This window comes from Buteo buteo, chromosome 3 (assembly GCF_964188355.1).
Source record: "Buteo buteo chromosome 3, bButBut1.hap1.1, whole genome shotgun sequence".
Lineage (NCBI taxonomy): Eukaryota > Metazoa > Chordata > Aves > Accipitriformes > Accipitridae > Buteo > Buteo buteo.
The window spans coordinates 11,703,117-11,728,751 of NC_134173.1; the positions used below are offsets into that span (position 1 = coordinate 11,703,117).

Sequence of the window (25,635 nt, forward strand, 5' to 3'; positions counted from 1 at the left end):
AAGGCAAAGGCAGGGACTTGAGGAATGAAGAAACACCCACTGTAGGAAAAGATCAGGTTTGAGACCACCTAAGGAACCTGAAGGTGCACAAGTCCATGGGACCTGATGAGATGAATCCGCGGGTCCTGAAGGAACTGGCAGATGACGTGGCTAAGCCACTATCCATCATATTTGAGAAGTCGTGGCAGTCCAGGGAAGTTCCCACTGACTGGAAAAGGGGAAACATAACCCCCAGTTTTAAAAAGGGAAAAAAGGAAGACCCGGGGAGCTACAGGCCAGTCAGTCTCACCTCTGTGCCCAGGAAGATCATGGAGTGAACCCTCCTGGAAACTATGCTAAGGCAAATGGAAAGTAAGGAAGTGGTTGGAGTCAGCCAACATGGCTTCATTAAGGGCAAATTGAGCCTGACAAATCTGGTGGCCTTTTATGACAGGGTTACAGTGTTGGTGGATAAGGGAAGAGCAACAGACATCATCTACCTGGACTTGTGCAAAACGTTTGACACTGTCACGCACGACATCCTTGTCTCTGAATTGGAGAGACATGGATTTGGTGGATGGACCACTCTGTAGATAAGGAATTGGCTGGATGGTCGCACTCAAAGAGCGGCGGTCAACGGCTCGATGTCTGAGTGGGGACCAGTGTCGAGTGGCGTTCCTCAGGGGTCAGTATTGGGACCGGAGCTGTTTAGCGTCTTTTCAGCAACACTGACAGTGGCATTGAGCACACCCTCAGCAAGTTTGCCGACAACAGCAAGCTGTGTGGTGCGGTTGACACGCTTGGAGAGAAGGGATGCCATCCAGAGGGACCCTGACAGGCTTGAGAGGTGGGTCTGTGCACAACTCATGAAGTTCAACAAGGCCAAGTGCAAGGTCCTGCACATGGGTCAGAGCAATCCCAAGCACAAATACAGGCTGGGCAATGAGCGGACTGAGAGCAGCCCTGAGGAGAAGGACTTGGGTGGGTTGGTTGATGAGAAGCTCAACATGACCTGACAATGTGCGCTCACAGCCCAGAAAGCCAACCGAATCCTGGGTGCATCAAAAGAAGTGTGACCAGCAGGTTGAGGGAGGGGATCCTCCCCCTCTACCCCACTCTCATGAGACCCCACCTGGAGTACTGCATTCAGCTCTGAGGCCCCCAACACAAGAAGGACATGGACCTGTTGGAGTGAGTCCAGAGAAGGGCCACAAAGATGGTCAGAGGGCCGGAGCACCTCCCCTATGAAGACAGGCTGAGGGAGTTGGGGTTGTTCAGCCTGGAGAAGAGAAGGCTCCGCGGAGACCTTATAGGAGCCTTCCAGTACCTAAAGGGGGCCTACAGGAGAGATGGAGAGGGACTTCTTCCAAGGGCATGTAGTGATAGGACAAGGGGTAATGGCTTTAAACTGAAAGAGGGTAGATTTAGATTGGATGTAATGAAGAAGTTCTTCCCTGTGAGGGTGGTGAGGCACTGGAACAGGTTGCCCAGGGCAGGGGTGGATGCCCCATGATTGGAAGTGTTCCAGGCCAGGTTGGATGGGGCTTTGGGCAACCTGGTCTAGTGGAAGGTGTCCCTGCCCATGGCAGGGGGCTTGGAACTAGATGATCTTTAAGGTCCCTTCCACCCAAACCATTCTATGATTCTATGATTAAGGTTTTCCTAAAGCCCAAGAAAACCTCATGCTCACAGAGGAAGAAGACATTTTAGAAGTTTTAGTGCAATAAATTAAAAAATTTCAGTTTGTATCTAGCATTCCTGTCTCACCAGGTGAAAAAGTAGCAGTGGATACCACTGTCCATTGCCACTGAGGAAACTGACAAAACCAAGAATCCTCTACAAGGTTGGGCATATTTACACAAGGTATGTTCTTTATGACTTCTTAAAAGAAAGCTACCTGAAAGTGAGGAATTTCAAACATGATTTTTTTTCCATTACACCAGTTTATCACACAGAAATCACCAAAGAATGTGAGGAGAAAAGTTAGTCTCTTGCAAGCTCAATTTCAATAGCCCAGAAAATTCCTTCTGGAAACCTCTCACAGGAGCAATCACAAAAATCTGCATTTCAACACAGACAGACACAGTCTCCCAACCTAACTGGAGAGCTCAAAAAGCTAATCACAGTAGTTTCTTGTTATTGCCCTTCTGCACTCCATTTGTAGATAAAGTTGGCTGATGCAGCACAAAACAAGGCTAAAGTTATCCAAACCTCAGCTTTGTACAGCAATCTCCTCAACTGCTACATATGTTCCCTAAGTGAGTATGTACCTTTGCTCTTGTTTTCAAATTTTCAATCCTTCTAACAACAGAAGTAAGAAAAGCAAACAGAAGGGAGAATATACTCCACTGATAACTTAACTTCTTATTCTGCACATTATGAAAAACTCCTGAATGACAACTAGTACCATCGTCAAGACCCTCTGCTTCAAGTTCCAATTCCAGCTCTCCTACAGGCCCTGTGAATAACTAATGGAAAAGTCATTCTTACAATTCTCCGTGAATTAATTTTTACGTTCATCTCTGTTTTACCACAGAATTATAGGGCATTATAAAAATACATTCATTAGCAATTGAAAGGTATTCATATTTTTATAAATTTAATTTTCAAGCTGCAGACTGAATTTTAAATTGGAAGGCATCACACAACCTATTCTTCTGACATCTGCAGCAAGTATCAAAAGCAGAGCTGCTGAAGCAGATGAAAAATCACTTAGTGACAGAAATGAATACTAAAAATCACTCTTAGGCATCCTTCTCAATGCTGAGTTTCCTTATTCTGATGTTTTTAGCAATTCATAAATCAAGTTTCCTCAATAAACACCCATTAAGCTATATATCATTATAGATACATTAACAAGCAACGAAATTGTACGCAAGTCCTCTCATTTTACCTCGGTTGTGTACATGATGAAACATGAACTGATAACAAGATTGAAGAAGGAATACATTCTCCACAGATGGCATTCCCTGTCTGGTTTAGGGAAAAATGCAAATAGGCCTATCATCCCAAACCTACTGGTCAAAACTGCTATTAGCTGTCTGCAATTGGTATGGAGAAACATACAATTGTTATGTTTATGATTAGAAGTCTGGCAATAAAAGTGCATTCTTGACTCAGCTCCAATTCTCCAACACAAAGTACAATTTTAAAAAAGCCTTCACAGGAGGAAGAGGTAATTACATGATTGAAAACTTGGTATTCCAGGCAGTACAATCAACTCCAGCAACTGCAGTAATGCAGTAATGACTAGAAAATGTGTAAAATACTATTATGCATTAATTCCTTGACAAGAATTTAACCAATGCCTTACAAAAATGGAAAATGAAATTGTGAGAGGGAAAGGAATAAGAAGTCCTCGCAAGCGAAAAAACCACTCAATAAAAGGGGTGGGAGTTCTAGATAAGGGAACAGCTTCATGGTGCAAGAAATAGATGGTGAGAGTGCCTCACCATGACATCTGCCATCAAAAGTGATCACCCAGACTATTACATCTGGGCTTATCAAAGTACATGAAGTCACAGGAATTGCTTCACAATAAAAGTATTTGTAAATAACTAATCAGTTAATGTTCATATATCATATCTATCAAACACACACAGATTCTCTTTGTTAGTAAAGAGGATGGGAACAATTGCTTATATCCAGTATATTAATTTCTGATACTATTATTAAAACAGACTCCCCACTAAAAGTTTTATATTTCTTCGGAATGAGAACATCTATTCAATTCTCCAATCTAAATCATATAGGTAAGGGATTAAGTACAACTATTATGACATGTCTTTTCAAAATTTAAATTATGAGGTTTAATGAATTACCTCTTCTTTCTCATGTAGCATTATATGAGCTTTCAGACTGGCTACTCTGGAGAATTTCTTGTTGCACACGGGACATGTAGGATCTTCACCATTGTGAGTACATTTATGAAGTGTCAAGTTGAATTCAACATTAAATGACATCGGACACTGGTCACATCGGTGAGGCTGTTTGTTAAAACCACAAAAATAAAGACAGAATTCAATCCTCGCATAAGTTACATATACCCTAGGTGACACATACAACCTTACAAATCAAAATGTTTAAAATTAAAAAAAGAGCAATTCAAGTATCTACATATGATAATGATCCTTAATAATACCAGTCTTAATTATTCTCTATTCTTTGTATCTCACTACTGAAAATGCAAATACAGCATTTCAAGAGCATACGGGGAAAAAAGGCAGAGGAACTAAAGAAAGCAGAGGCTCAAAACTGAGACTGTCCGAGGAGAGTGAAGTTAGCAGGAGAGGAGAATGAGCAAGAGACAGAAATAAATTTTCCTACTTTAACTTAGATTGTGAACTCTCCTTAAGCAAAATTAATAATTGAACCAGCAAAGCAAAAAGCTTAGTTTATGCTAGGATTGACTGCTCTTCAGTTGGTATCTGCACAATCAGTTTTCATTCTTGTCCTGGTTTCAGCTGGGACAGAGTTAATTTTCTTGCTAGTAGCTGGTATAGTGTTATGTCTTGGATTCAGTATCAGAAGAATGTTGATAACACACTGACGTTTTTGGTTGTTGCTAAGCAGTGTTTATACTAAGTCAAGGATTTTTCAGCTTCTCATGCTCAGCCAGCGAGAAAGCTGGAGGGGCACAAGAAGATGGGAGGGGACACAGCCAGGACAGCTGACCCAGACTGGCCAAAGGGATATATTCCATACCATGTGACGTCATGCCCAGTATATAAACGGGGGGGGGGGGGGGGGGGGGGGGGGCGGGGTGGATGGCCTGGGAGGGATCGCTGCTCAGGAACTAACTAGGCATCAGCCAGTGAGTGGTGAGCAACTGCATTGTGCATCACTTGTTTTGTATATTCAAATTCTGTTAATACTATTATTATTATTGTTGTTGTTATTATTATCATCATTATCATTTTCTTCCTTTCTGTTCTATTAACCTGTTCTTATCTCAACCCACGAGTTTCACCTTTTTCCTTCCAATTCTCTTCCCCATCCCACTGGGTGTGGGGGAGTGAGTGAGCAGCTGCATGGTGCTTAGTTGCTGGCTGGGGTTAAACCATGAAAATTCTTTTAAGAGCACCTTCACTTTTAGATATAAAGGCTCTTACAGAAGTGTGCAATAGCATGGTTTTAACAATAGCATCTTCCATTTTTTATGTATCAACTTTACAACATTGAAACTTGTGTAAGTAGTTCTTTGTATACATGAATTATCATCTCAAAGTCCTACATTTTGTAAAAATTAATCTGTATCTACAGCTACTTCAAACAGTAATAAAACTATTTTTCCATCACATGTAAAGTAGTTTTAGCTTTGTGAAATAGAAAGCAAGGAACAGAAATTAAATGCTTCAGATTACATATGAAACCTGTGGCAAATGCTTCATTTAAAAAGGCATTCCAGTCTTAATCACATATCTGTATTTTTCTCATTCTTTCCCAAATTTGATTTGTAAGCAGCTGAAGTGATGACATTAATTTACTAATACATACATACTAGATTAGGTTGTTTGACATTATTGAGAACATCTCTAAGAGACTAGTGGGGTCCAGTTAATCAATACGAGCATTATTTTCTTTTTATTGCTAATGTGTAGAATCAGTTTGCAAATTCGATTAAAAGAAACCCATAGATTTTCTCACCTACCCTGAATATTTTATAAATCAAAGAAAATGGCTAAAATTAAAAATTACTGAACTGGAAACAACAATCTAACTAGATGACAACAAATTAAGGTCCTGTCTCAAAGGAAGAATGAGGAAACATGGAAGAGAAACTTCATAAAACTCCGAGGTCCCCAAGTAGTAATTATTAATGATGTGATTAAAAAAAAAATTGAAAGTGATGTCTTGTGTTAGCTTTACTTGTCAGTGTATGAAAATATCAATATACACTGGTATTTTCTAAGTTTATATCTACTAAAATTCATACCTTGTCATTTTGCTCATGATCCCTCATATGGCGCTGGAACTGGGTCTCCTTTGGAAAAGACAGCAAACAGATTTCACACTTATGGAAGGTAGGTACTTGGTAGGGAAAATTATTGTTCTCTATATTCGGTGTCAGAACATCATCTACAAAACAAGCAACAAAACATTTGTATGAAGTCACATTTCATTTACTTATAATTTATTGTAAAAAACAGAATTCTTTGAAGCACAAACTATTCAAACTTGTGTAAGATTTTGACTTATACAAGATTCTAACTTCACGGGATCTCAAAGATGATTACTGCTTCCATTAACACAGGATCAACAGAATACATCCATCCCTCTAACCGCCAGTCACTAAGGAGATAAATAATCACCTTTTCCTAGTAATTTGAAATAAAGTCTTTCTGTGCTTCATAAATACCCATCAAGTTTGCAACAAAATAAAATGCTGCCAAAAACACCAGGTATGAGTGAGATACTGGCAGAGGTTGCTTTTAATAATATTACATCATGTGTTTCTAAAAAAAACTTTTTAATACAACATAGTCAGCAGTTCTGACTACACAGGTTTTCTGCCCTCCCCTGCTGCTTTCTCTCTTTTTTTCTTTTCCTTTAAGAAAAAATTAGGCACCTTTTCTTTCTTCTACTTCTGGCAATGTAAAACCTTTATTAGTTACCTTTACAGTTGTAAAACCAATACCAATGTTTCAAAAAGCTGAGAGAGAGAGACAATAAACTGCAAGTCAAACTGTGTACACATGAATTCAATGGAGAATATTTTTTTTTTTATAGACCCAGTCTAAGCCCATATAGCTTTCTTGTTTTGAACTCCTACAGTCACACAACTTTTGATATACAAGTTGCAAGATTCTATATCCTCTGGCTCAAATGGCTTAAGTCAGTCCTATAAATATTTAAGATATAAGGAAAATATTAATCCAAGTAAGTTAAACACATTTTAAACTTGAGAAGATACTGTATTACTAAGGAACTTATCTTTATTTAAGAAAAACTTTTAAGAAAAGCAATTGGCAGGAGCAGTTAAAATACATAAGAACATTCAAAGCAGTATTAATAAAATTAAAATCTGACTCATACTGCAGATTAAGGACACTAAAGTGAAAAAAACCATAGAATTCAGTTTCAAACACTGCCACAATTCAATGAAGTGCATCAACAACAAAATGCAACAGGATGCAAAAAAAAGGGAATGCTGATTTTATTATCTACACACGCAAGGCCTGATGTTTTCCTTTACTAAAAGTCAGTACTTCTCACCATGTAAGAATTAGGCATAGGCAACAAAACTAGAAGTTCACAGCATCCTGTTTACATTTCCTCAGAGGAAACTGAAGATTATGATTCATACAGTATTTCTGCTCAGTACTGCACCTACCTCAATGCCCTGTCTCATTCAACGCACCATTTACAAGGAAAGAAAAAAAGAAATAAAAATCAGTACCTTATGCCCTAACCATCATTTTTTCCTGCTAAAATTCTCATAAACAAACTTCAAAAGCTTGATGTTGAGAAAGCTCTAGGAAACATTTCAGCATAAGATATTTTGGGTGAGAAATCACAACTAAAACCAACTTCCTGGGGACTTGCACTTCCCATTTCTGGACTAAATTGCCCAATTAACTTTTGCTTTGCAAAGTTTAGTTATACATCTTTCTGTCAGACAGAAACACTTTGCTTAAGTATCACAAATCTTTCACATATATAAACTTAAACCTACTGCATCCTTTAAAGGACTCTCAGCTGTAAATTCATAGTATATGCAGGCACTATCAACAACATCTCTGAAAGGCTCAGATTTCAAAAGCTGAAAAGCACAGCTTTAATTACAAGACACTGTCCTTTAAGTGTCCTTGTGATAAACATACCTGAGTATAATAAAGGGCACAAAATCAGTTTCTGTAAATACTGACAGGATAAGAAAAAGAGAGGTGAAATAAAAATCTACTCCAGTACTTGGACTATATGAAAATGTAATGCAAGAAGCTTTCCTAGTAGGCGATTCTCTTCTGAGAGGTACGGAGGCACCCATTTGCCAACTGACACATTTTCTAGAGAAGTGTATTGCATACCAGGGGCTCGTATCAGGGATGTCACTGAGATATTACCAAGCTTCATACGGTCCACCGACTATCATCCACTGTTCTTGTTTCACGTGGGCACCAGTAATACAGCCAGGAGCTGTCTGAGGAGTATCAAGAAGGATTACAGAGCCCTGGGAGTGGTGGTAGTTTTTTCATCAGTCCTTCTGGTCAAAGGAAAAGGTTTGAAAAGGCCAGTCCAATCTGGCGAATCAACAAATAGTTACAGGACCAGTGCTACAGCCAGGAGTTCGGCTGCTTAGACCATGGGACTTGCTTTGAAAAACCTGGTCCGCTGGGGGCTGACGGGGTCCATCTGTCAGAGAAGGGGAAGAGCATCTTTCGTCATAGGCTTGCCAAGCTGGTGAAGAGGGCTTTAATCTAAAGTTGCTGCAGGAGGGAACCTCAATCCATCCCTCTCCCGCTACCAGTTTGATGCCAGTGCCAGCAAGAGATACCCAGAGCCTCGAGAGGCATCACAGGTCAGCAGGAGAGCACCTGAAGAGCAGCACAAAGGAATCCCAGCCACTCCAGCCATTAAGTCATCTTCACTGGGGCCCAACTTAAATGCCCCTATGCAAACACACATAGCATGGGGAATAAACAACAGGAGTTAGCGACGTGCACGCCTGCAGGGCTATGATCTTATTGGCATCATGGAGATGTAGTGGGATGGCTGCTATGACTGGGGTGTTGGAATGGAAGGATACAGGCTCTTTAGGAAGGACAGGCAGAGGAGACGAGGAGGGGGTGTCACTCTCTATGTCAATGACCAGCTGGAATGCATGGACCTCCGCCTGGGGATGGATGAGGATCTGACTGAGAGCTCATGGGTCAGGACCAAAGGGAGGGCAGGGATAGGTGACATTATAGTGGGGGTCTGCTACAGGCCACTCCACCAGGAAGACCAAGTGGATGAAGCCCTCTATAGACAGATAGGAGCAGCCTCACATTCACAAGCCCTGGTCCTCATGGGGGACTTCAACCACCCCAATATCTGTTGGAGGGACAACACGGCAGGGCATAAGCAACCCAGGAGGTTCCTGGAATGTGTTGAGGATAACTTCCTTCTCCAAGTGATGGAGGAGCCAACGAGGAGAGGTGCTATGCTGGACCGTGTTCTCACCAACAAGGAGGGGCTTGGTGGGGAATGTGAAGCTCAAGGGCAGCCTTGGCTGCAGTGACCATGAAACGGCGGAGTTCAAGATCCTTAGGGCAGGGAGGAGGGCGCACAGCAAGCTCGCTACCCTGGGCTTCAGGAGAGCACACTTTGGGCTCTTCAGGGATCTGCTTGGTAGAGGACCATTTAGATTAGATGTAAGGAAGAAATCCTTCCCTGGGAGGGTGGTGAGGCACTGGAATAGGTTGCCCACAGAGGTTGTGGATGCCCCATCCTTAGAAGTGTTCAAGGCCAGGTTGGATGGGGCTTTGAGCAACCTGGTCTAAGCAGAAGGTGTCCCTGCCCATGGCAGGGGGGTTGGAACTAGATGATCTTTAAGGTCCCTTCCACCCAAACCATTCTATGATTCTGAGAGTCTTTTCCCCTAGAAAAGGGAGTGATTGTTCAACCCCATGAAGGCCTGACCTCTCACTTTAAACTGACAACAGAAAAATGGTCCAATCCATGATTTCAGAAAGGGCTTTAAACCTTCTCCATGAACCAAAGAGACTGTCATCTTTAAACACTCACTCTGGAGATCAAAGACACTGGACAACATAGAAAAACAACACCTAAGCAACTGAAGTACCCAAAGTGTAACTTTGAAAAAATCAAAGGTGCTAACTTCTCTACAATTTGAAACACAGAAAAAGCAACATGCTCACTAGCGTCTGAATAGTATTACCAAATTGCTTACTTTTTAGGCCAATAACATTTCTATATATCATTTTTATTAAGATGTGTATCATATCTGTATCAACCACAATAATGACTAATCTACAAGCTATGAATTTTCTTCTGGAATTCAAAAAGGAGTTTAAATTAACTGTATGTTAATGAAAAATCAAATATCCTTGTGACGTTTCAATAAAATTTGATGACTATAAGTGTATGAAGTCATAGCACCTGATGCAGAGATATACAGCATGAAGATATTTCAGCTTTTCTTCAAAAAGAAGGAAATGATCACCACTAAAATAAACAGAAAGGGGTAACAGAAACATAACCTTAAAATATTTCATAGGAAAGAAAAATCAGCCTACACTTTGGGAAATGAGGAGTTGAGCATATCACACCCCGTGTCAAAACATGAGTTTCTCAAGACTAGTTCATGGGTGATCATAAACCCAAGGTGCCTGCAAGCCTTTCCACCTTCCTAAAGACCCTCAGACCCCAAGGAAGAAGTAGTGGAAGGCACACATTTAGAAAATTCATTGCTTACATCTGTTAACATCTCTAGCATTACTCTTTCAAAGAAAATCTTTGTAACTCTTTCCAAAGCCAAACCTTATGCTTTTTTGGTCCTATCTTTCATACTGCTAAAGAGCAAAAAAAAAAAAAGTTTGGGAGTCAGGACTGGACTCCAGAATCAGCAACTGGACTGTAAGGTCCAGCTTGACTTGGCAGAGCACTCTCACAGAAAACCTTAAGGATAAAGCAGAGCATATCAATTTAGGTTAGATTCCAGAAATCTTCAAAGGCTCAACTATTGGACGATCAGGCTGAAGACTGCTCTAAGTAGTTACAGCCGGTAAGAATAGAAAAACAGTCCAGTTTGGATTTAAAAGAACTCTGAAAGTTCAATTGTTTCACTTCCACTCAAAGGGCAGGATCTAGTGCAGACTAAAATTAAAACACAAATTCATTTATTCATTAACACTATGTCTGAAGTAGCTTAAGGGAAAGATGAGACTATAATCATCTTCTTTTACTTGTGTTCTCACTAAAATAGTTTGGTCCTCTATTACCAGACAAATACTGGGTATTTCTGAGAGTTGCACGGCTCCCTTTTCTTAAAGATACAGGAAGTGACTTTTTATTTTATTCTTCCAGCAACAAGGAGCATATTCAGAATAATAACCCTACTGAAATCATGCAATTGGATAACTGCAAGGACAAAACTGTTAGGTTGTGTTTAAAATGGGGAAGACAGAAAAACAGGAAAGACATTGCAAATTAAAAAAAGTAACAAGCAAGTGAGCTACATTTTGACTTTTCAGGCAGGTGTCACAGACTCATAAAGTATGACTTGGGTCTGTCTTCATTTCAATATAAAAATGAAATAAAAGTTTGAGAGTTTTTTGTTGCAATAATTAATAACCAGATGAAGACACTATTTACACTGATACCTCTTTATCATAGCAATTCAAAGTAATAGCCTATCATATTTCAGGGAAATCAGCAATAAAACCCAGTTGTGCAATCACCTTTCCTTATATCAGAGAAAAAAAATGCTTTCAGACGCATTGGCCTGGATCATGAAACAAATCAAACGCTGCAAAATACTGAATCTATCTTAAAGGCCAATATTTTTGAATACCAAAACCACACAGATGATGCCAATTCAAGAAGTTGGCAGTGGGGTATGGAACCTGTACTTTTAAATGCACTGAGAAATTTGTTAATTAAAAAAAAAAAAAGCAACTCTAAACTTCCCTTGTGTACCAAAGGGAAACAAAATAAAAATACTGACATAAGTGGCATAGTGTTTGATGGTCATAATTCACCATTTATCAGATTAGCAACCCTATCATAAATTCCTAATATGGTGCCTATGCTCTCAGAAAAATATAAAGTACACAGATTAAGCAATCTATTTATTGTCAGATATACACTGTCCAGACGAAAACACAAGTCTGCTGTCTGTTAATGAACTAACAGAATGCCATTCAAGTCAACAACACAGAATTAAAAGTTTTGAGTTTTTAGTTAGAGATGACATTAACTGATTAAGCATATAACATCAGCAAAATCACATGAAAAGCTGGCATGCTCTTACTAGAGAGAAGCTACTTACTGACATCCATAAACAAACACACACACAGAGAAAATAGAAAATGAGTATCAGAGTAACTAATCCCCTGAAAAATAAGTGATCCTTTCAGGTCTGCACACTACAACAATTGATAAACCTTGCTGAACAGCTGCAAAGTTTAGAACACTGCCGTTTATTAATATTAGCTGCATGGAAACAGTGCAAAAGCTACTGTCTTTTTTTTTTTCCTTCCCTCCAATTGGCATGTTTGTCTAGTTGCAACATAAATCAGCCCTATTCCATCACAACTTGAGAGAGACAGTCAAGCATCAATACAATTAAACAGGGAGGACTTAGCTCATTATGCACTGTCAAACATACATTTTGTCTGTATGCTTACAGTTTGTCCAAAGTGTCCAAAAATACCAGAATCAGATTTACAAAGTACCTATCAATGATAATAAAGATGGACTTTTAAATACTCTTAATGTTACAACCTTTAACATTACAGCCTTTAAGTTCTTTTCAAATTAATTGTCCCTCACAGAGAAGCAGCAGCAATGAAGCTTCGGGTCAACTCAGCTACAGATTTCTGTGATACAGTCTCCATGAAAACTTGACCTCGGGAGTTGAGTCAGCAAGCAGGTGCTCTCTGCTATAAGCCACTGATGACAACTCAATGTGGAAGGAGGAAGACAGAATTAGAGCACTCCCAACCATTCCTTCCTTATGTAAGCAGCACCGTGCCTCATGACAGCCTGCAGTCCTCTCTGCAAGGCGCAGATGGACTCATTCAGCTGTAAATGCAGCACAGCCTTATTAGATCTCTAATAGCCTACTCACATCCGACTGAGAGGACACAGCGAATGCAACACTCAAGCTTGCGGAATTCATGGATGAAAACTTGTCACTGAAGTTAAATGGCAGCTGGCAAGTCTAGGAACAAAAGGGTCTGACCCTATCAAAACCTATTTACTCACTTATGAGCGGAAAGAAAGTGGGAGAACAAGAGAACAAAACAGGGGTGGCAATGTTAATGTTTCCTCATACTACACTTGAAGTCATAGAGCACAAAAGATAATGAATCATTAAAACATTTTGCTTAGTTCTGCAATCATAAAAGAATCAGGTTAGTTTAAACCTTGGTCAGCATTCTTAAACAAAAACAGCAAACAGCCATTCCTCATGACTTCTGAAGGGAGGAGCAGGGGAAAGACTCCACTCTCGGTCCACGTATTGGACCAAAATCCAGAAATCAATCAAGATTTGCTCATATAAGACCAGGCAGTTTTATTACATTTTGGTCAATACTCAATCTGGTATTTAAAGTAGTACCAGTCCAGACACTTAGCTTCCAGGAGCACACTGCTGGGATGGATGTCCAGGTGCCAATTGCTCGGCATTTGCCAACACAAAGCAGCTGCACTCTTTTTGAGACCACAGATGACTCCAGAAGTTGCACAGCCACACTGATGCGCTGCAGGCAGCAGAGAAGCCTGACAGGCCTGGTTAGATGTTAAATAGATTGTACTGGGTCTGGCTGGAATGGAGTTAACTTTCTTCATAGCAGCCCGTATGGTGCTGTATTTTAATTTGTGACTAAAACAATGCTGACAACACAGCAATGCTTCAACTATTGCTGAACAGTGCTTGTACAGTGTGAAGGCCTTCTCTGTTTCTCACTCTGCCCCTGCAATGAGCAGGATGAGGGTGGCAGAGAGGTTGGAGGGGACAGCTGACACAAATTAACCCAAGGGATGTTCCATGCAGTACAACATCATGCTCAGCCATACAAACTCAGGGGTAGTCCTTCCAAGGTAGTCTTTGCTCAGAGACTGACTGAGCATCAGTCTACTTGTGAGAGGTGGGGAATGTTTTCCTTTGCACCATTTGGTTTGGGTTTTTTGTTGGTTCATTGTTTGGGTTTTTTTGTGGTTGGTGTTTGTTTGTTTGTTATTTTTACTTTTCCCCTTCATTTATTAAACTGTCTTCATCCCAACCCGCACACTTTTTCTTGCTTTCGCTATTCCAATTCTCTCTACCACCCTACTGCAGGAGGAAGTGAGCGAGTGGCTGGAGGGTGCTTAATTGCTGGCCAGGGTCAACCCACCACATAGAGATACCATCCACATCATCCTAATCTACACAGATCACTGAAAATTGGCATTTCCTTAACCAACTCTGACAGCTTCATCTGGCATTCAGGTAAATATTGCTATATTTACTGCTAAACATTCCAAAACAGGAGTTACACTTTTTTTGACACCTGCATATGAATATACCAAGCTAGCATTTTTCAGCTGTTTGTTTTTACACGATTGGGATGTCTCATGCTTGATACCTTGACCGTTACCTGTGCCCAGCCACTACACTGTTAACAGAAATTTCAGAATTAAATGATTTGCTAGATGATCTTCCCTCTCCCTGAGAGTGAACACAATCCAACTACAGCAGAAAAACTCAAAAGAAAAAGACATGAGAGGTGTCAAACAGACATTTAATTACATCTGGAAGCACTTAATGCATAGGAAAGAATGAGGTATGAAGGTATGAGCGCAACTGCAATAGGGAATAAAATAACAAGGACCTGCAATTGGCAGAAAGCTATGGAGAAGGGACAGAACAAGGGCTGAGGTTATCCCACAGCCAGAACTTAAACACAAGTTATTTAACTGCATAGATCACTGGGGAAAAGGCATAGACATATATCAAGTATAGTGAGGAACTAATGTGGAATTAAAGTACACCAGTGTAATCTAAGTCTCTCTTCTTCTCGTTAAGACCCAACACACCCCTCATACACAAACCTAGATTTTGTTACTGCAGAACAGTGAGATGACCAAACAAAAGTATCACTATTAAAGCCTACAGATTATCTTTTCTAAGGCAAAAGTTTGGCCAGTTGTCCCTCCTGCACATTTGACAAAGCAAATACCTTTACCTATCACATTTAAAACATTTGGCCCACATCACAGAAGCAGTACCACCACCTCTTCATTCTTGCCTGCCCAACATCACTCCCTTATTCTTCTCCTGTCAGTCAGAGGTCACCATATAAAATCCTAGTGCACTTCTAAAATATTCTACATAGTATAAATTCAGGGAAGACCTAACTGGGAAGTTCAAGTTGCATTTTTCTTCAGTAATACAAAATTGGAATGTAAAGCCTCAGAACTGACTTTCTCCTAATTCAATATACCCACACCCTAACTGATGCTAGAGGACTGACAGGCAGCAAACAAAATACAGCCAGCTCTGCAGAGGCAGACTTAAAGCTACATCTCCTTCTTTGTGTTTCTTATCTTTGTGTGTTTAATATTTACCACTCTTCATATGTGAAGTCTGTTAAAATTCAGGCCCTCTGAAGGCACAACATACTCAGTTTTAACTGCACTCACAAAGAAATTCAGCTTAAACGTGTAGAAGTAGCCTTTGGGTTTAAATATAGGACATAGACTCGAGGCTTAAAAACTGCTTCAGTACACCCTGCAAATATTTCACTTTGCTGTTTCAAGAATTCCTCTTCTGCTATTTGAGAATGATCAGACAGTTGTGAAGTCAAAACTAGCCATTCATGTTACTGCTATTCAAACAGTGACAAACAGCACTGGTACAAATAGAGAGGACCTTCACTACAGGGAAGGAAAATATAGGGGAAGAAAAGACAACTGAGGCTCCAAGAACAGCAACAGAGTCCTCAAAATCCTTCTCATACACCTGAAATAATGACAGAAATAGCGAAGCAGTGACTACCAACTCATGGCAACAGCTACACATTTACTGGGACAAAATGGAAATTCTCACAAATTAAGAGAAAGAACCAGTGACAAAAGTCTCCAGTTTTCACAGGACCTATAGAAAACCCAGGTCCACTATAGTAGCTAATAACATTGCCATAAGCACCCAAAATATTACTCTGGATTTGTAACAAATATGTCTTCAAACATTGTCTTTTCATTAGCTAACTGAACAGTGAAAGCCTGGTATTTATTTCAATTCCAGCTTAATAGCAACTCTTCATTGCTAAATTCTAATTAAAACAAAGAGTTTAGTAAGATTTTTCAAAATAACATCCTTACACTGTGAGGCCTACCATATTTTTAAAAGCTCTTCTCAAAGCAAAATCATATCGCATCTTCCAAAACACTTGTGTGTTTCAAGGCTTTTTCTTTTCAATTTTTAGGCACTTCTCCCAAGCTCCAAAAGTATTTAAAATTAGCATCTTCTACTACACCAATATCTTAAAGAAAGCATACAAAGAATATCTTATGCAACGTCAGCTAGTAAAACTAAAAGTACATCTAACAGTTTGAGGTAGTATTAACTAAGAAAGTATCGCTAAGATATACAAGCTTAAATCAGAGAAATAAGTATATTCAGAAAGGGGCATAAGAAAACATATACCAAAATAAATAGAACACAATAAATGTTGCCCTGCATGTTTTCTTTGTGCTACCTTAGCTGCACAATAGCAGTGGGAATTGCTTTCTAGTGTCTTACAGAGATTCCTAAGGGAACAGAGAAAACAGAACTGCCCCTCCGCCAGTGGTTGTCAAATGAATGTTGGCAATGACGCCCAACAGACTACAGAAAATTCACATGGCCTAAAACTCTGACAGCTCAAACGCTGTAATGCAGGTTACTTATAATCACAGCAGCCACACTGGAAACTCTCAGGCCACACACATGAATAATTCTTTAACTTCCTTCTTAGGTTAGAGGCTATGTCACAAGAACCTGTGTAAAGGTACTATTAGTGTGTTAACACCAATTATGTGTTAAGAGCTGCTTGTCCTTTTCTTCCTTTAAAAGCATCTGCACAGAGTAGCATTTTTTCTAATGCATTCTTCTTGCTTAATATACATACAAGGTCTCATCCTGAAATTTCCAGAAAGGCAAGAGCCAAGGACTTGCAGCACCTCTGTAGAAGGGTTTGCTATACAGCCGCTGCTAAGCAGCCAGAGCAAGAATCAAGGAGCAGCAAAACCCCAAATTGCAGAAGATTAGCTCTTTTAAGCTTCTGGAGAATCATACCCTATACTGCATCCACCTCAAAGGAGAATCACAGAATGGTTAAGGTTGGAAGGGACCTCTGGATGTCATCTTTTCCAACCCCTCTGCTCAAGCAGTGCCACCTACAGCCAGTTGCCCAGGATTGCGTATAGGCGTTTTTTTAATATCTTCATGGAAGGAGACTCCACAAGTTCCTTGTGTAACCAATGCCAGTGCTTGGTCGCCCTCACCGTGTAAAAGTGTTTCCTTATGCTCAGACCAAACATCCTGTGTTTCAGTTTGTGCCCATCAGACAGGTCAACTTGAACAGTTCAATTAAGTTTTAAAAAAAAAAGAGAGAGAGAGAGAGAATTACAAGACAGTTTGGGGAAAACACTACCAATACAAAAGAAGTTCTCTTAGAATAGCAGCCATTGAGGTCAAGATACTGCTTTGACTGTTGCTGCCTAGAGTTCAGTTTTTTCTCTAAAATACTTTATTTTCCTAGAACAAAGCTGTATTATCATAAACATACAGACTGTACAACTACAGAGAGCAACACTTCTCTTCCATGAAAGACATTAGCATACCAGGGTTGTAGGAATTCTGAGGGCACACACTAAAAAGGAACAACACCTAAAAACGTACAGTTTCCTAAGCAAAAGATAAGAAATTTATTTTTGTAACAGCTATTTTCTAAATAAAATTCCTGCTGCTAAAAGCAAAGCCTATGGAATTCACAGCCAGTTTTCGAAGTCTGTCAGCCTGTATCTGAATGGCACAAACAGCCAAATGTTCTGAGAACATAAATTTCCCAGATCAAGCTGTCCTGCTCAGCTAGCTTCTTCACTCATGACCTTCTTTCAGCCACACGTAAGTGTAGAAAAAAATGTGATGCTTGCCAACACTGACTTTGCCATTTTCCCAAACTGCTGAAATCTCAAGGACCAAAAACTCCAGAATCTGCAAAATTTGCCTATACAGGGCAGAGGCCTTGCAATTGCAGACCGTAGAAGCCTCTGAATCCCTGCGGTAGCCCTAGACCCTGTAATTCTAAATCACTGTCTGCAATCAAACTACCCCTATGAAACAATTTCATTAATAAATATTTAAAAAATTAAATATAAGAAAAATACAAAATATGATTGAACCCACAGTAAGTCCTGTCAGCCATACCTCTTAGCATAGTAAGGGTCTAAGATCAAGATCCAACCACAGGCAAAAGGGATACAGCTACTAGGCACTTTTTCTGGACAGCTTGTCTCAGTCTTGATCTTTTTCTCATTCATACACCGTGCCATTGTTATAGGAGCTTACATGCATATGATACATGTGTACCCTTGCAAAAACTACTAGAGAATTAAGTAGACAGTTAAAATAAACTTTAAAAAAACCCAAAACCACAGCTTCCAAAACGGCTAACAGCCAAAGCTCTTTGTGTCCTTCTTTATATACTTATTATTTAGTGTTCAAGAGCTGAGATCAACGGCTTCAACAACAACAAAATATAATAAAAACTTCCCGTGGCCCATTTGGCTTTCCATACTGGAGAAAACATTTTACCCAGCTTCCCAACACTCATGTAACAGTACAGCATTACCTTTTTTTTTTTCCTGCCAGTAATTCTACAGATTCTACAAGATGTATTCCACAGAAGGCTCACCTACACATTCCTCTTGAAGAGCCAGAGCTCATCTGCAAGCATTCAGAAAACCAGACATTCTAAATATATACTGAAAATATTAATGAGTTGACTTTTCATGACAGAAAGAACCATGGTATTTGAATGTTTTATGAAACCTCTCCCTGTTCTATCTGGTTAAAAAAAAAAAAATCATCTATGGCCACAAGCTTGTGCTGAAAGAGAAGTCACTGAAGAGGGTTTCAGGTCTACCCAAAACACAGGATTTTTGCAGTTTGCGGGCTTTATTCAGATACTACTCATGGATCCCTAGTAATGTCATCAGAAACGAACTACACAAAAGAGCCGTAAAACTCGCTAGCTACAAACTGCTGTCAAAAAAACCCAAGCCCATCAAAGCAATCCTGTCCTGAAGTATTCTGTAGCCATCAACGACGCTAAAATGCAAGCAAAGATTAGAAAATAGTGACACGCACTAGTACATCTTTGGGAAGGACCACCAGCTCTTTCTGATGCATATACTCACAAAGAAAACGACTACAAAGGTGTTTTTTAAAACCTCAAAACAAGAAAAACCCTCCTTCTCGTAATCAGAAAAATGGGAGAGTTGAATCTTAAGTTTCACTCGTTTATCATCCTTTATTCGAAGCTCTCATTAATTTGGCCCGGGGGAGGGGAAGGGGGAGGCAGTGCGAGGGGGGAAGAAAAAAAAAAGAAACGAGAAAAAAAAAAGGCACGAGAGGCGGAAGGAGTCGGGAGCCTTCCTGTCCTGCCCGCCGCAAGCCCGCCCGGGCTCTTCCTCCGGCCCTCACCCGCTCCGGCCAGCCCGGCGCCGGCACCTGCCCCGGCAGCACCGGGAGGAAGAGGAAGGCAAGGCCGCTGGCCTGGGCCGAGAAACCCTCCGAGAAAGCCTCGCCGCCGCCCCAGCGCGGGCAGAGAAGCCAAGGCAACGGCCTGCGCCTCGGCCGCTTCGTCCCCCCCGGCACCCTCTGCGGGCGAAGGGGCCATTACAACGGCCGCCGCTCCCCGAGAGGCCGCGGGCAGAGCGGCAGGGCCAACCGCGCTCCCACCGCCGCCGGTGCCGCCGTGTGTGGCGGCGGGAGCTGCCCGCTCGGTATCATTCCGCAGGGCCGGGCCAGGCTCCCCTCCCTCCCCTCCGCCCTCTCTCGCCTATACACTCACACAATAGACCCGGCCTTCCTCCCCCATATCCGGGGACTATATGCGGAACCCGGCGGAGGCTTTTTTTTTTTTTTTCCTTTTTTTTTTGCCGCCTTCTCGCCTCGCCCCGCTTTCTTCCAACCTCCCCCCCCCCCCCGCCCCCGGGGTGCCTATCGCGCTCAGCCCGGCCGCGCTCTTTACCTGACTCGGTACCGGCCCTGCTACTCTCCCTGCTGCCTTTGGGAGGCCGCCCCCTCGGCATGGCTGCCCCCACCCCCTCCCTCCCCTCCCGCCCCCCCCTCCCTCCCTCACTCCCCGAGCGCGCGCACACACACACACACACTTGGCAACGGCGGAAGGACGCGGCGGTTGGTGAAGGGGGGGGGGGGGCGGGGACGAGAGAGAGGGAAACGAACCCGGCCCTATACGGGGGCCGATGGGGGCTCGGCGCCGTGGGAGTAGGCCGCGGGGTGGGGGAGCTGGCGCAGGCGCACCGTGGGAGGGAAGGGGAGGCGGGAGGGTGAAGAGCGAGCGGGGAAGAGGCGAACTCACGGCAAGGCCAGGCGGCGCAGGCGCACTGAGGGCGCCTCGCCGGGGAGGGGAAGGGAAGGGGGTACCCGGCGGTGTGAAAGAGGTCGCGGAGGGGCGGTGGCAGGGAGGGTGAGTTGCGCATGCGCCAAGTGGCGAGGTGAGGGGAGGATGGATGTGCTTGCGCGCCTTGGGGGGGGGGTGGTACATCCGGGTATGGCGGCGCATGCGCGTGGCGACAGCGGCGGGAAGCGGCGGGCTCTGGCGGAGCGGGGTTGTGTGTGGCGCGGTCAGGGCCTCCGCTCCTCCTGGCCGTAGGAGCCGGCGCGGCGGGTCTGCGTGCCTGTGGGTCCCGCAGGAGGGCTGAAGTTTCCCCTTCAGAGCGTAGAAACGGGTGGGGCGGCCTCAGGTCCCGGGCGGTCGGGCCTTCGGGCGCCGTTCTCTGGGGGCGATCGTTCCCTGCGCCCTCCGCGAATTCTGGTTTTAGCCCGAGAGCTCTGTAACAGAGTCTGCAGGGCGGACACGGGGCTCGGAGAGGCGTTCGCCTCCAGCACTCATCCCTGTCAGGGCTGGCGGGGTTTGCTGCTTAAATCCCGGCCGGCCTGTGACCTTTCTGAGCTCTGCTGCCTGAATCGCGTACTGCCTGAGGAGAACTGGAGAAGGGGGGGTCATAAAAGATCGTTTAACAGCAGGTTTTCGCTGTCATAAGCCATAATACTGAATGCCGTCACCTGTGTGCAGTGGAAGTGTGCCCTCTGGAAAGGTATCGATAAAGATGGAGATGCTTTTATTGATGGCTTTTTCCAGGGCTTCACGGGTTTCATTGTCTCTGAAGACACGGCTGTATGTTGGGTTTGAATTCATAGGGCTTCAGTTTCTAAAATGAGATTTTTATTGCACCTCTTCCTTGCTAAATTAAAAATAAAAATACAAAACACTTGCTTTTGATGGGCGACTTGATTAATCTTTTTTCATCATCTCACTAGTTTGATCTATGTAAGATTCCAATGCTTTCTCTGAGTTACATTTTCCTTCTGCATCTTTTAATTTTTAAATATGCTTTTATAAAGGGTGTATATCTGTACAAAGGGAACTGCTATGAGATTGCTGCCTACAGTGATAAAATGACCTTTTTCTTTTTTTTGCTACTCAGTCTTTACCCAAAGATTGATCCAAAACCCACCTCCTGCTGAGCCAGGTTGGTGCTGCTTAGTTGCTCAAATGTTAAAATGCTCGAGTTCTTGTTGCTTTCCAGGATATGCCTTTTTTCCTCTCCCCATCCTATATGGCCAGCACTTGGCTGGGTTCTTTATTTCAAATCATACAGTGTTTCAGTAGCCGGTATTAAAACACACTTAATATCATGTAGGCTTAGTTAAGCAAGCTGGATGACCCTGTCCTCATTTATTACATTCATTACTTTAATGTCACTTGCTGTAGTCTCTGCAGGTAGTATTAAGCAGGTACTTCAGATCACTGATCAAAAAAAATAGAATCCTAGAATCATAGAATGGTTTGGGTTGGAAGGGACCTTTAAAGGTCATCCAGTCCAACCCCCCTGCAATGAGCAGGGACATCTTCAACCAGATCAGGTTGCTCAAACCCCCATCCAACCTGGCCTTGGACACTGCCAGGGATGGGGCATCCACAACCTCTCTGGGCAACCTGTTCCAGTGCCTCATCACCCTCACAGGGAAGAACTTCTTCCTTACATCCAATCTAAATCTACCCTCTTTCAGTTTAAAGCTATCACCCCTTGTCCTATCACTACATGCCCTTGGAAGAAGTCCCTCTCCCACTTTCTTATAGGCCCCCTTTAGGTACTGGCAGGCTGCTATAGGGTCTCCCCGGAGCCTTCTCTTCTCCAGGCTGAACAACCCCAACTCCCTCAGCCTGTCTTGATAGGAGAGGTGCTCCAGCCTTCTGACCATCTTTGTGGCCCTTCTCTGGACTCACTCCAACAGGTCCATGTCCTTCTTGTGTTGGGGCCTCAGAGCTGAACACAGTACTCCAGGTGAGGTCTCATGAGAGTGGGGTAGAGGGGGAGAATCCCCTCCCTCAACCTGCTGGTCACGCTTCTTTTGCTGCAGCCCAGGATACGGTTGGCTTTCTGGGCTGTGAGCATACATTGCTGGGTGATGTCCAGCTTTTCATCTACCAGTACCCCTAAGTCCTTCTTGGCAGGGCTCCTCTCAATCCCTTCATCCTCCAGCCTGTATTGATACTGGGGGCTGCCTTGGCCCATGTGCAGGACCTTGCACTTGGCCTTGTTGAACCTCATGAGGTTCACATGGGCCCACTTCTCAAGCTTGTCCAGGTGCCTCTGGATGGCATCCCATCCCTCAGGCATGTCAACCACACCACTCAGCTTGGTGGTGTCTGCAAGTTTGCTGAGGGTGCACTCAATCCTACTGTCTACGTCACTGATGAAGGTATTAAACAGTACTGGTCCCAATATGGACCCCTGAGGGACACCACTCATCACTGATTTCCGTCTGGACATCGAGCTGTTGACCACTGCTCTCTGGATGCGACCATCCAACCAATTCCTCATCCACCAAACAGTCCACCCATCAAATCCATATCTCTCCAATTTAGAGAGAAGGGTGTTGTGGGGCACCGTGTCAAAGGCCTTACAGAAGTCCAGCTAGACAACGTCCACAGCTCTTCCCTTGTCCACTGATGTAGTCACTCCACCACAGAAGGCCACGAGTTTGGTCAGGCAGGACTTGCCCTTGGTGAAGCCATGCTGGCTGTCTCAAAATCACCTCCCTGTCCTCAGCTTAGCTTCTAGGAAGATCTGTTCCATGGTCTTCCCAGGCACAGAGGTGAGGCTGACAGGTCGGTAGTTCCCAGGGTCCTCCTTTCCACCCTTTTTAAAAATGGGTGTAGTGTTTCCCTTTTTCCAGTCACCAGGGTCTTCACCTGACAAATAAGCAGGCGGGATACTGACACCTGTAAACTATAGCAGCAAAACATTACTTAATAGTTTTTACATCACTGAATGTTAATTAACACTTTGTTAATTCATTTATCTTGTTCTGTGGCAAATGTATGGAGCTATTTTTTTCATCAGTTTTAAGTTAAATGCCTTTCAGATACCTAATTAAATTGCATGTAAAAACTTGCCTTTAGCTACCAAATTTAATCATATCGAAGAATGAAATCAGGTTTTTGGAATGCAAGGTTTCATTTCTTCCTGAAGGCTAGGGTTGGGTAAGCAATATTTAGATATTTTTTTCTTCTTCTATCTTCAAGTAAAAAGTGTACTGTGTTTAATTTTCTCTGCAGGAGCGCAGTATTGATAAATACGGAAAGGAGGACTGAAGCTGCTGTGACTCTTGCGGGGGCCCCTGTGAGCTGACTACTCACTACAGCCCAGCTACGGGCGGGGAAAAGGCAAAGAACAGCAGTGTCCTCTGGTGGTTATAGGCTAGTTCTGTGCTGAAAATTAAGATTGCTGGTCGTTTCAGCAGTGAACTACAACTTGCAAGTACATGAGACAAGGGGACAGCTGTTCACATGATTTCAGTTGGACCCTAGGGACGGGACTCAGAAACAAAGAACCCCAACTGAATCAGTATCTAGAAAAACTTTGCACAAGCTCATTATTTTAACTACTACTCCTGATTTTGTTCTAACTTTGTTATCAGGATTATCTGTATTTTTTGTTGATCTTCTGCTTTAGGATTAAGAACTTTGAATCTTGAGTTTTGGTTCAGTTTTAAAAAGAACTGATGCACACTTTGCAGGAATGTAAGTGGGATTGTCTGTGCAGGCAACTTCAGTCCGGACTGATAGTAATGAAAATTGTACCTCATTTTTCAAGTCTAATGCAAAAGCCAACTTTAATCTCTATTTTAGCTTTTCAACATCATTGTTCCCTGCGCGTTCTTTCAGTGTTCAGCAGCAGCACACACAGTCATGGTTAATTCTGTACTGCAAAAATCTGTGCATCATCTGTTCCAGATTTATGTGGTGTGCTTGTTGTTGCCTATCAGTCTTCTAACACTTCTGCATCACTCTGTCATTCTGTACAAAACTAGTTCTGCATAAAAGTAGAAAAGACATCAGATTTTACTTCAGATCCTCCAGGGGCCTGTGGTACTGGGAGACAAATAACGATTTATGAAGGGTGTATGGAATTGGTGTTGAAGTGCATATGAAAATAACTTTTTATTAATAAGAAAATTCAGTGGTAAATCATATGCTTAAAATATTGTCTGTAACTTTACAGCCATTTTCAATCTATCGAAGCTGTTTAATCTCTGTGTAATTTCCCTTCTTTGTCTATGTGATTGACATAATATTTGTCACCTGCACTTCGCAACTCCTGGAAGGAAGGCACTGCATGCATAGCTAAAACTGTTGCTCTACTTGTTAGTGAATCTATTGTCTACATTTGCAGAGATGATGATATTTCAAAATATTTAAAATTTGTTGTGGTTTGTAAATAATAAAAAAACCTGTTACAGTCTTTCTCTAAAGTCTCTGGCATTACTCTGGAGATGCTACACAGGAAACTTCTCAGTTTTGGGGTGTGCCCTAGCATTGCAACCCAGCCCCTTCTCAGTTGAGAGCCTAGCAGACCATTACTCATGCTCTGCTGTCCATGCAAAGGAAGCGTGGGTCTGTTCCCCAGATGGAATCTGTAACATAATACAGAGAGTGCTAGCTGGTTGGCCTTTAAGTCTTCCTATCATGAATTTTATCCGGTATCACTAATTTCTAGGAAGAAAAGCAGCTATAGTGTCAGCCCTTAAAATATGCAACATGAAAAGTTATGCTTGCTTTTTATCTACAGATGAAGAATATAGTGACAGAGAAAGGTTAACACAAGGCCACAGAACAAATTGAATTCTAGGTTTTACTACCAACTAGTAGTACTTGATGTGCTACTAAATTTTAAGGCAAACTAATGAAATCTGGTGAACCATCTCAGTAAAGCTACTTACTAAGTAGGGTACTATTTACTGTTACATTTGTCAGACTCTTACTGTTGTAAGAGACTATTTTCAGTTGCTTATGGCTTTGCTACACTTGAACTGTTTGGACTAAAATTCCCATGCCAGCTGTCTAACTTCAGTTTGGGTTTGCTTGATTTGAACAGACTGCCTCTATTTGTCAGATTATGTTGCAACCTTTTTTATTAAGAGGGCACATAAATTTGCTGCACTCATCAGTGAAACCAATGATAGAAAATTTTGACTCTAGCATGAATTTTAAGCCAGGATGCTGAACTCTCCAATGCATTACTCTCTCCAATAACACTTCAAATTTATCCTTTTTATACATGTTTCCAAAAAAATGATTAGAATTTGCTCAATATTTTTTATATTTTTTTTCATTCTAAGGAACTGGGTCGTGTAACAGCTCTCTGTCC

General features: G+C 42.2%; 1 protein-coding gene across 6 annotated transcripts in view; it reads right to left on the bottom strand.

The window, feature by feature from the left end:
* The window catches only part of ZNF236 (zinc finger protein 236), a 99,146-nt gene extending 79,061 nt beyond the window's left edge, over window positions 1-20,085 (bottom strand). For 4 of the 6 annotated variants that reach the window (XM_075022862.1, XM_075022864.1, XM_075022863.1 and 1 more), the window contains exons 1-3: window positions 19,926-20,085; window positions 5,915-6,057; window positions 3,801-3,965 (exon numbers count right to left, since the gene is read on the bottom strand). In XM_075022862.1, the coding sequence (XP_074878963.1) occupies window positions 3,801-3,965; window positions 5,915-6,057; window positions 19,926-19,986 (369 nt within the window). In that variant the 5' untranslated portion in view covers window positions 19,987-20,085. Of the gene's footprint in view, window positions 1-3,800; window positions 3,966-5,914; window positions 6,058-17,019; window positions 17,073-19,925 lie in introns of those variants that run through there. The other 2 variants (XM_075022860.1, XM_075022861.1) reach the window with 2 other exon arrangements.
* Between the last annotated feature and the right edge of the window lie 5,550 nt (window positions 20,086-25,635).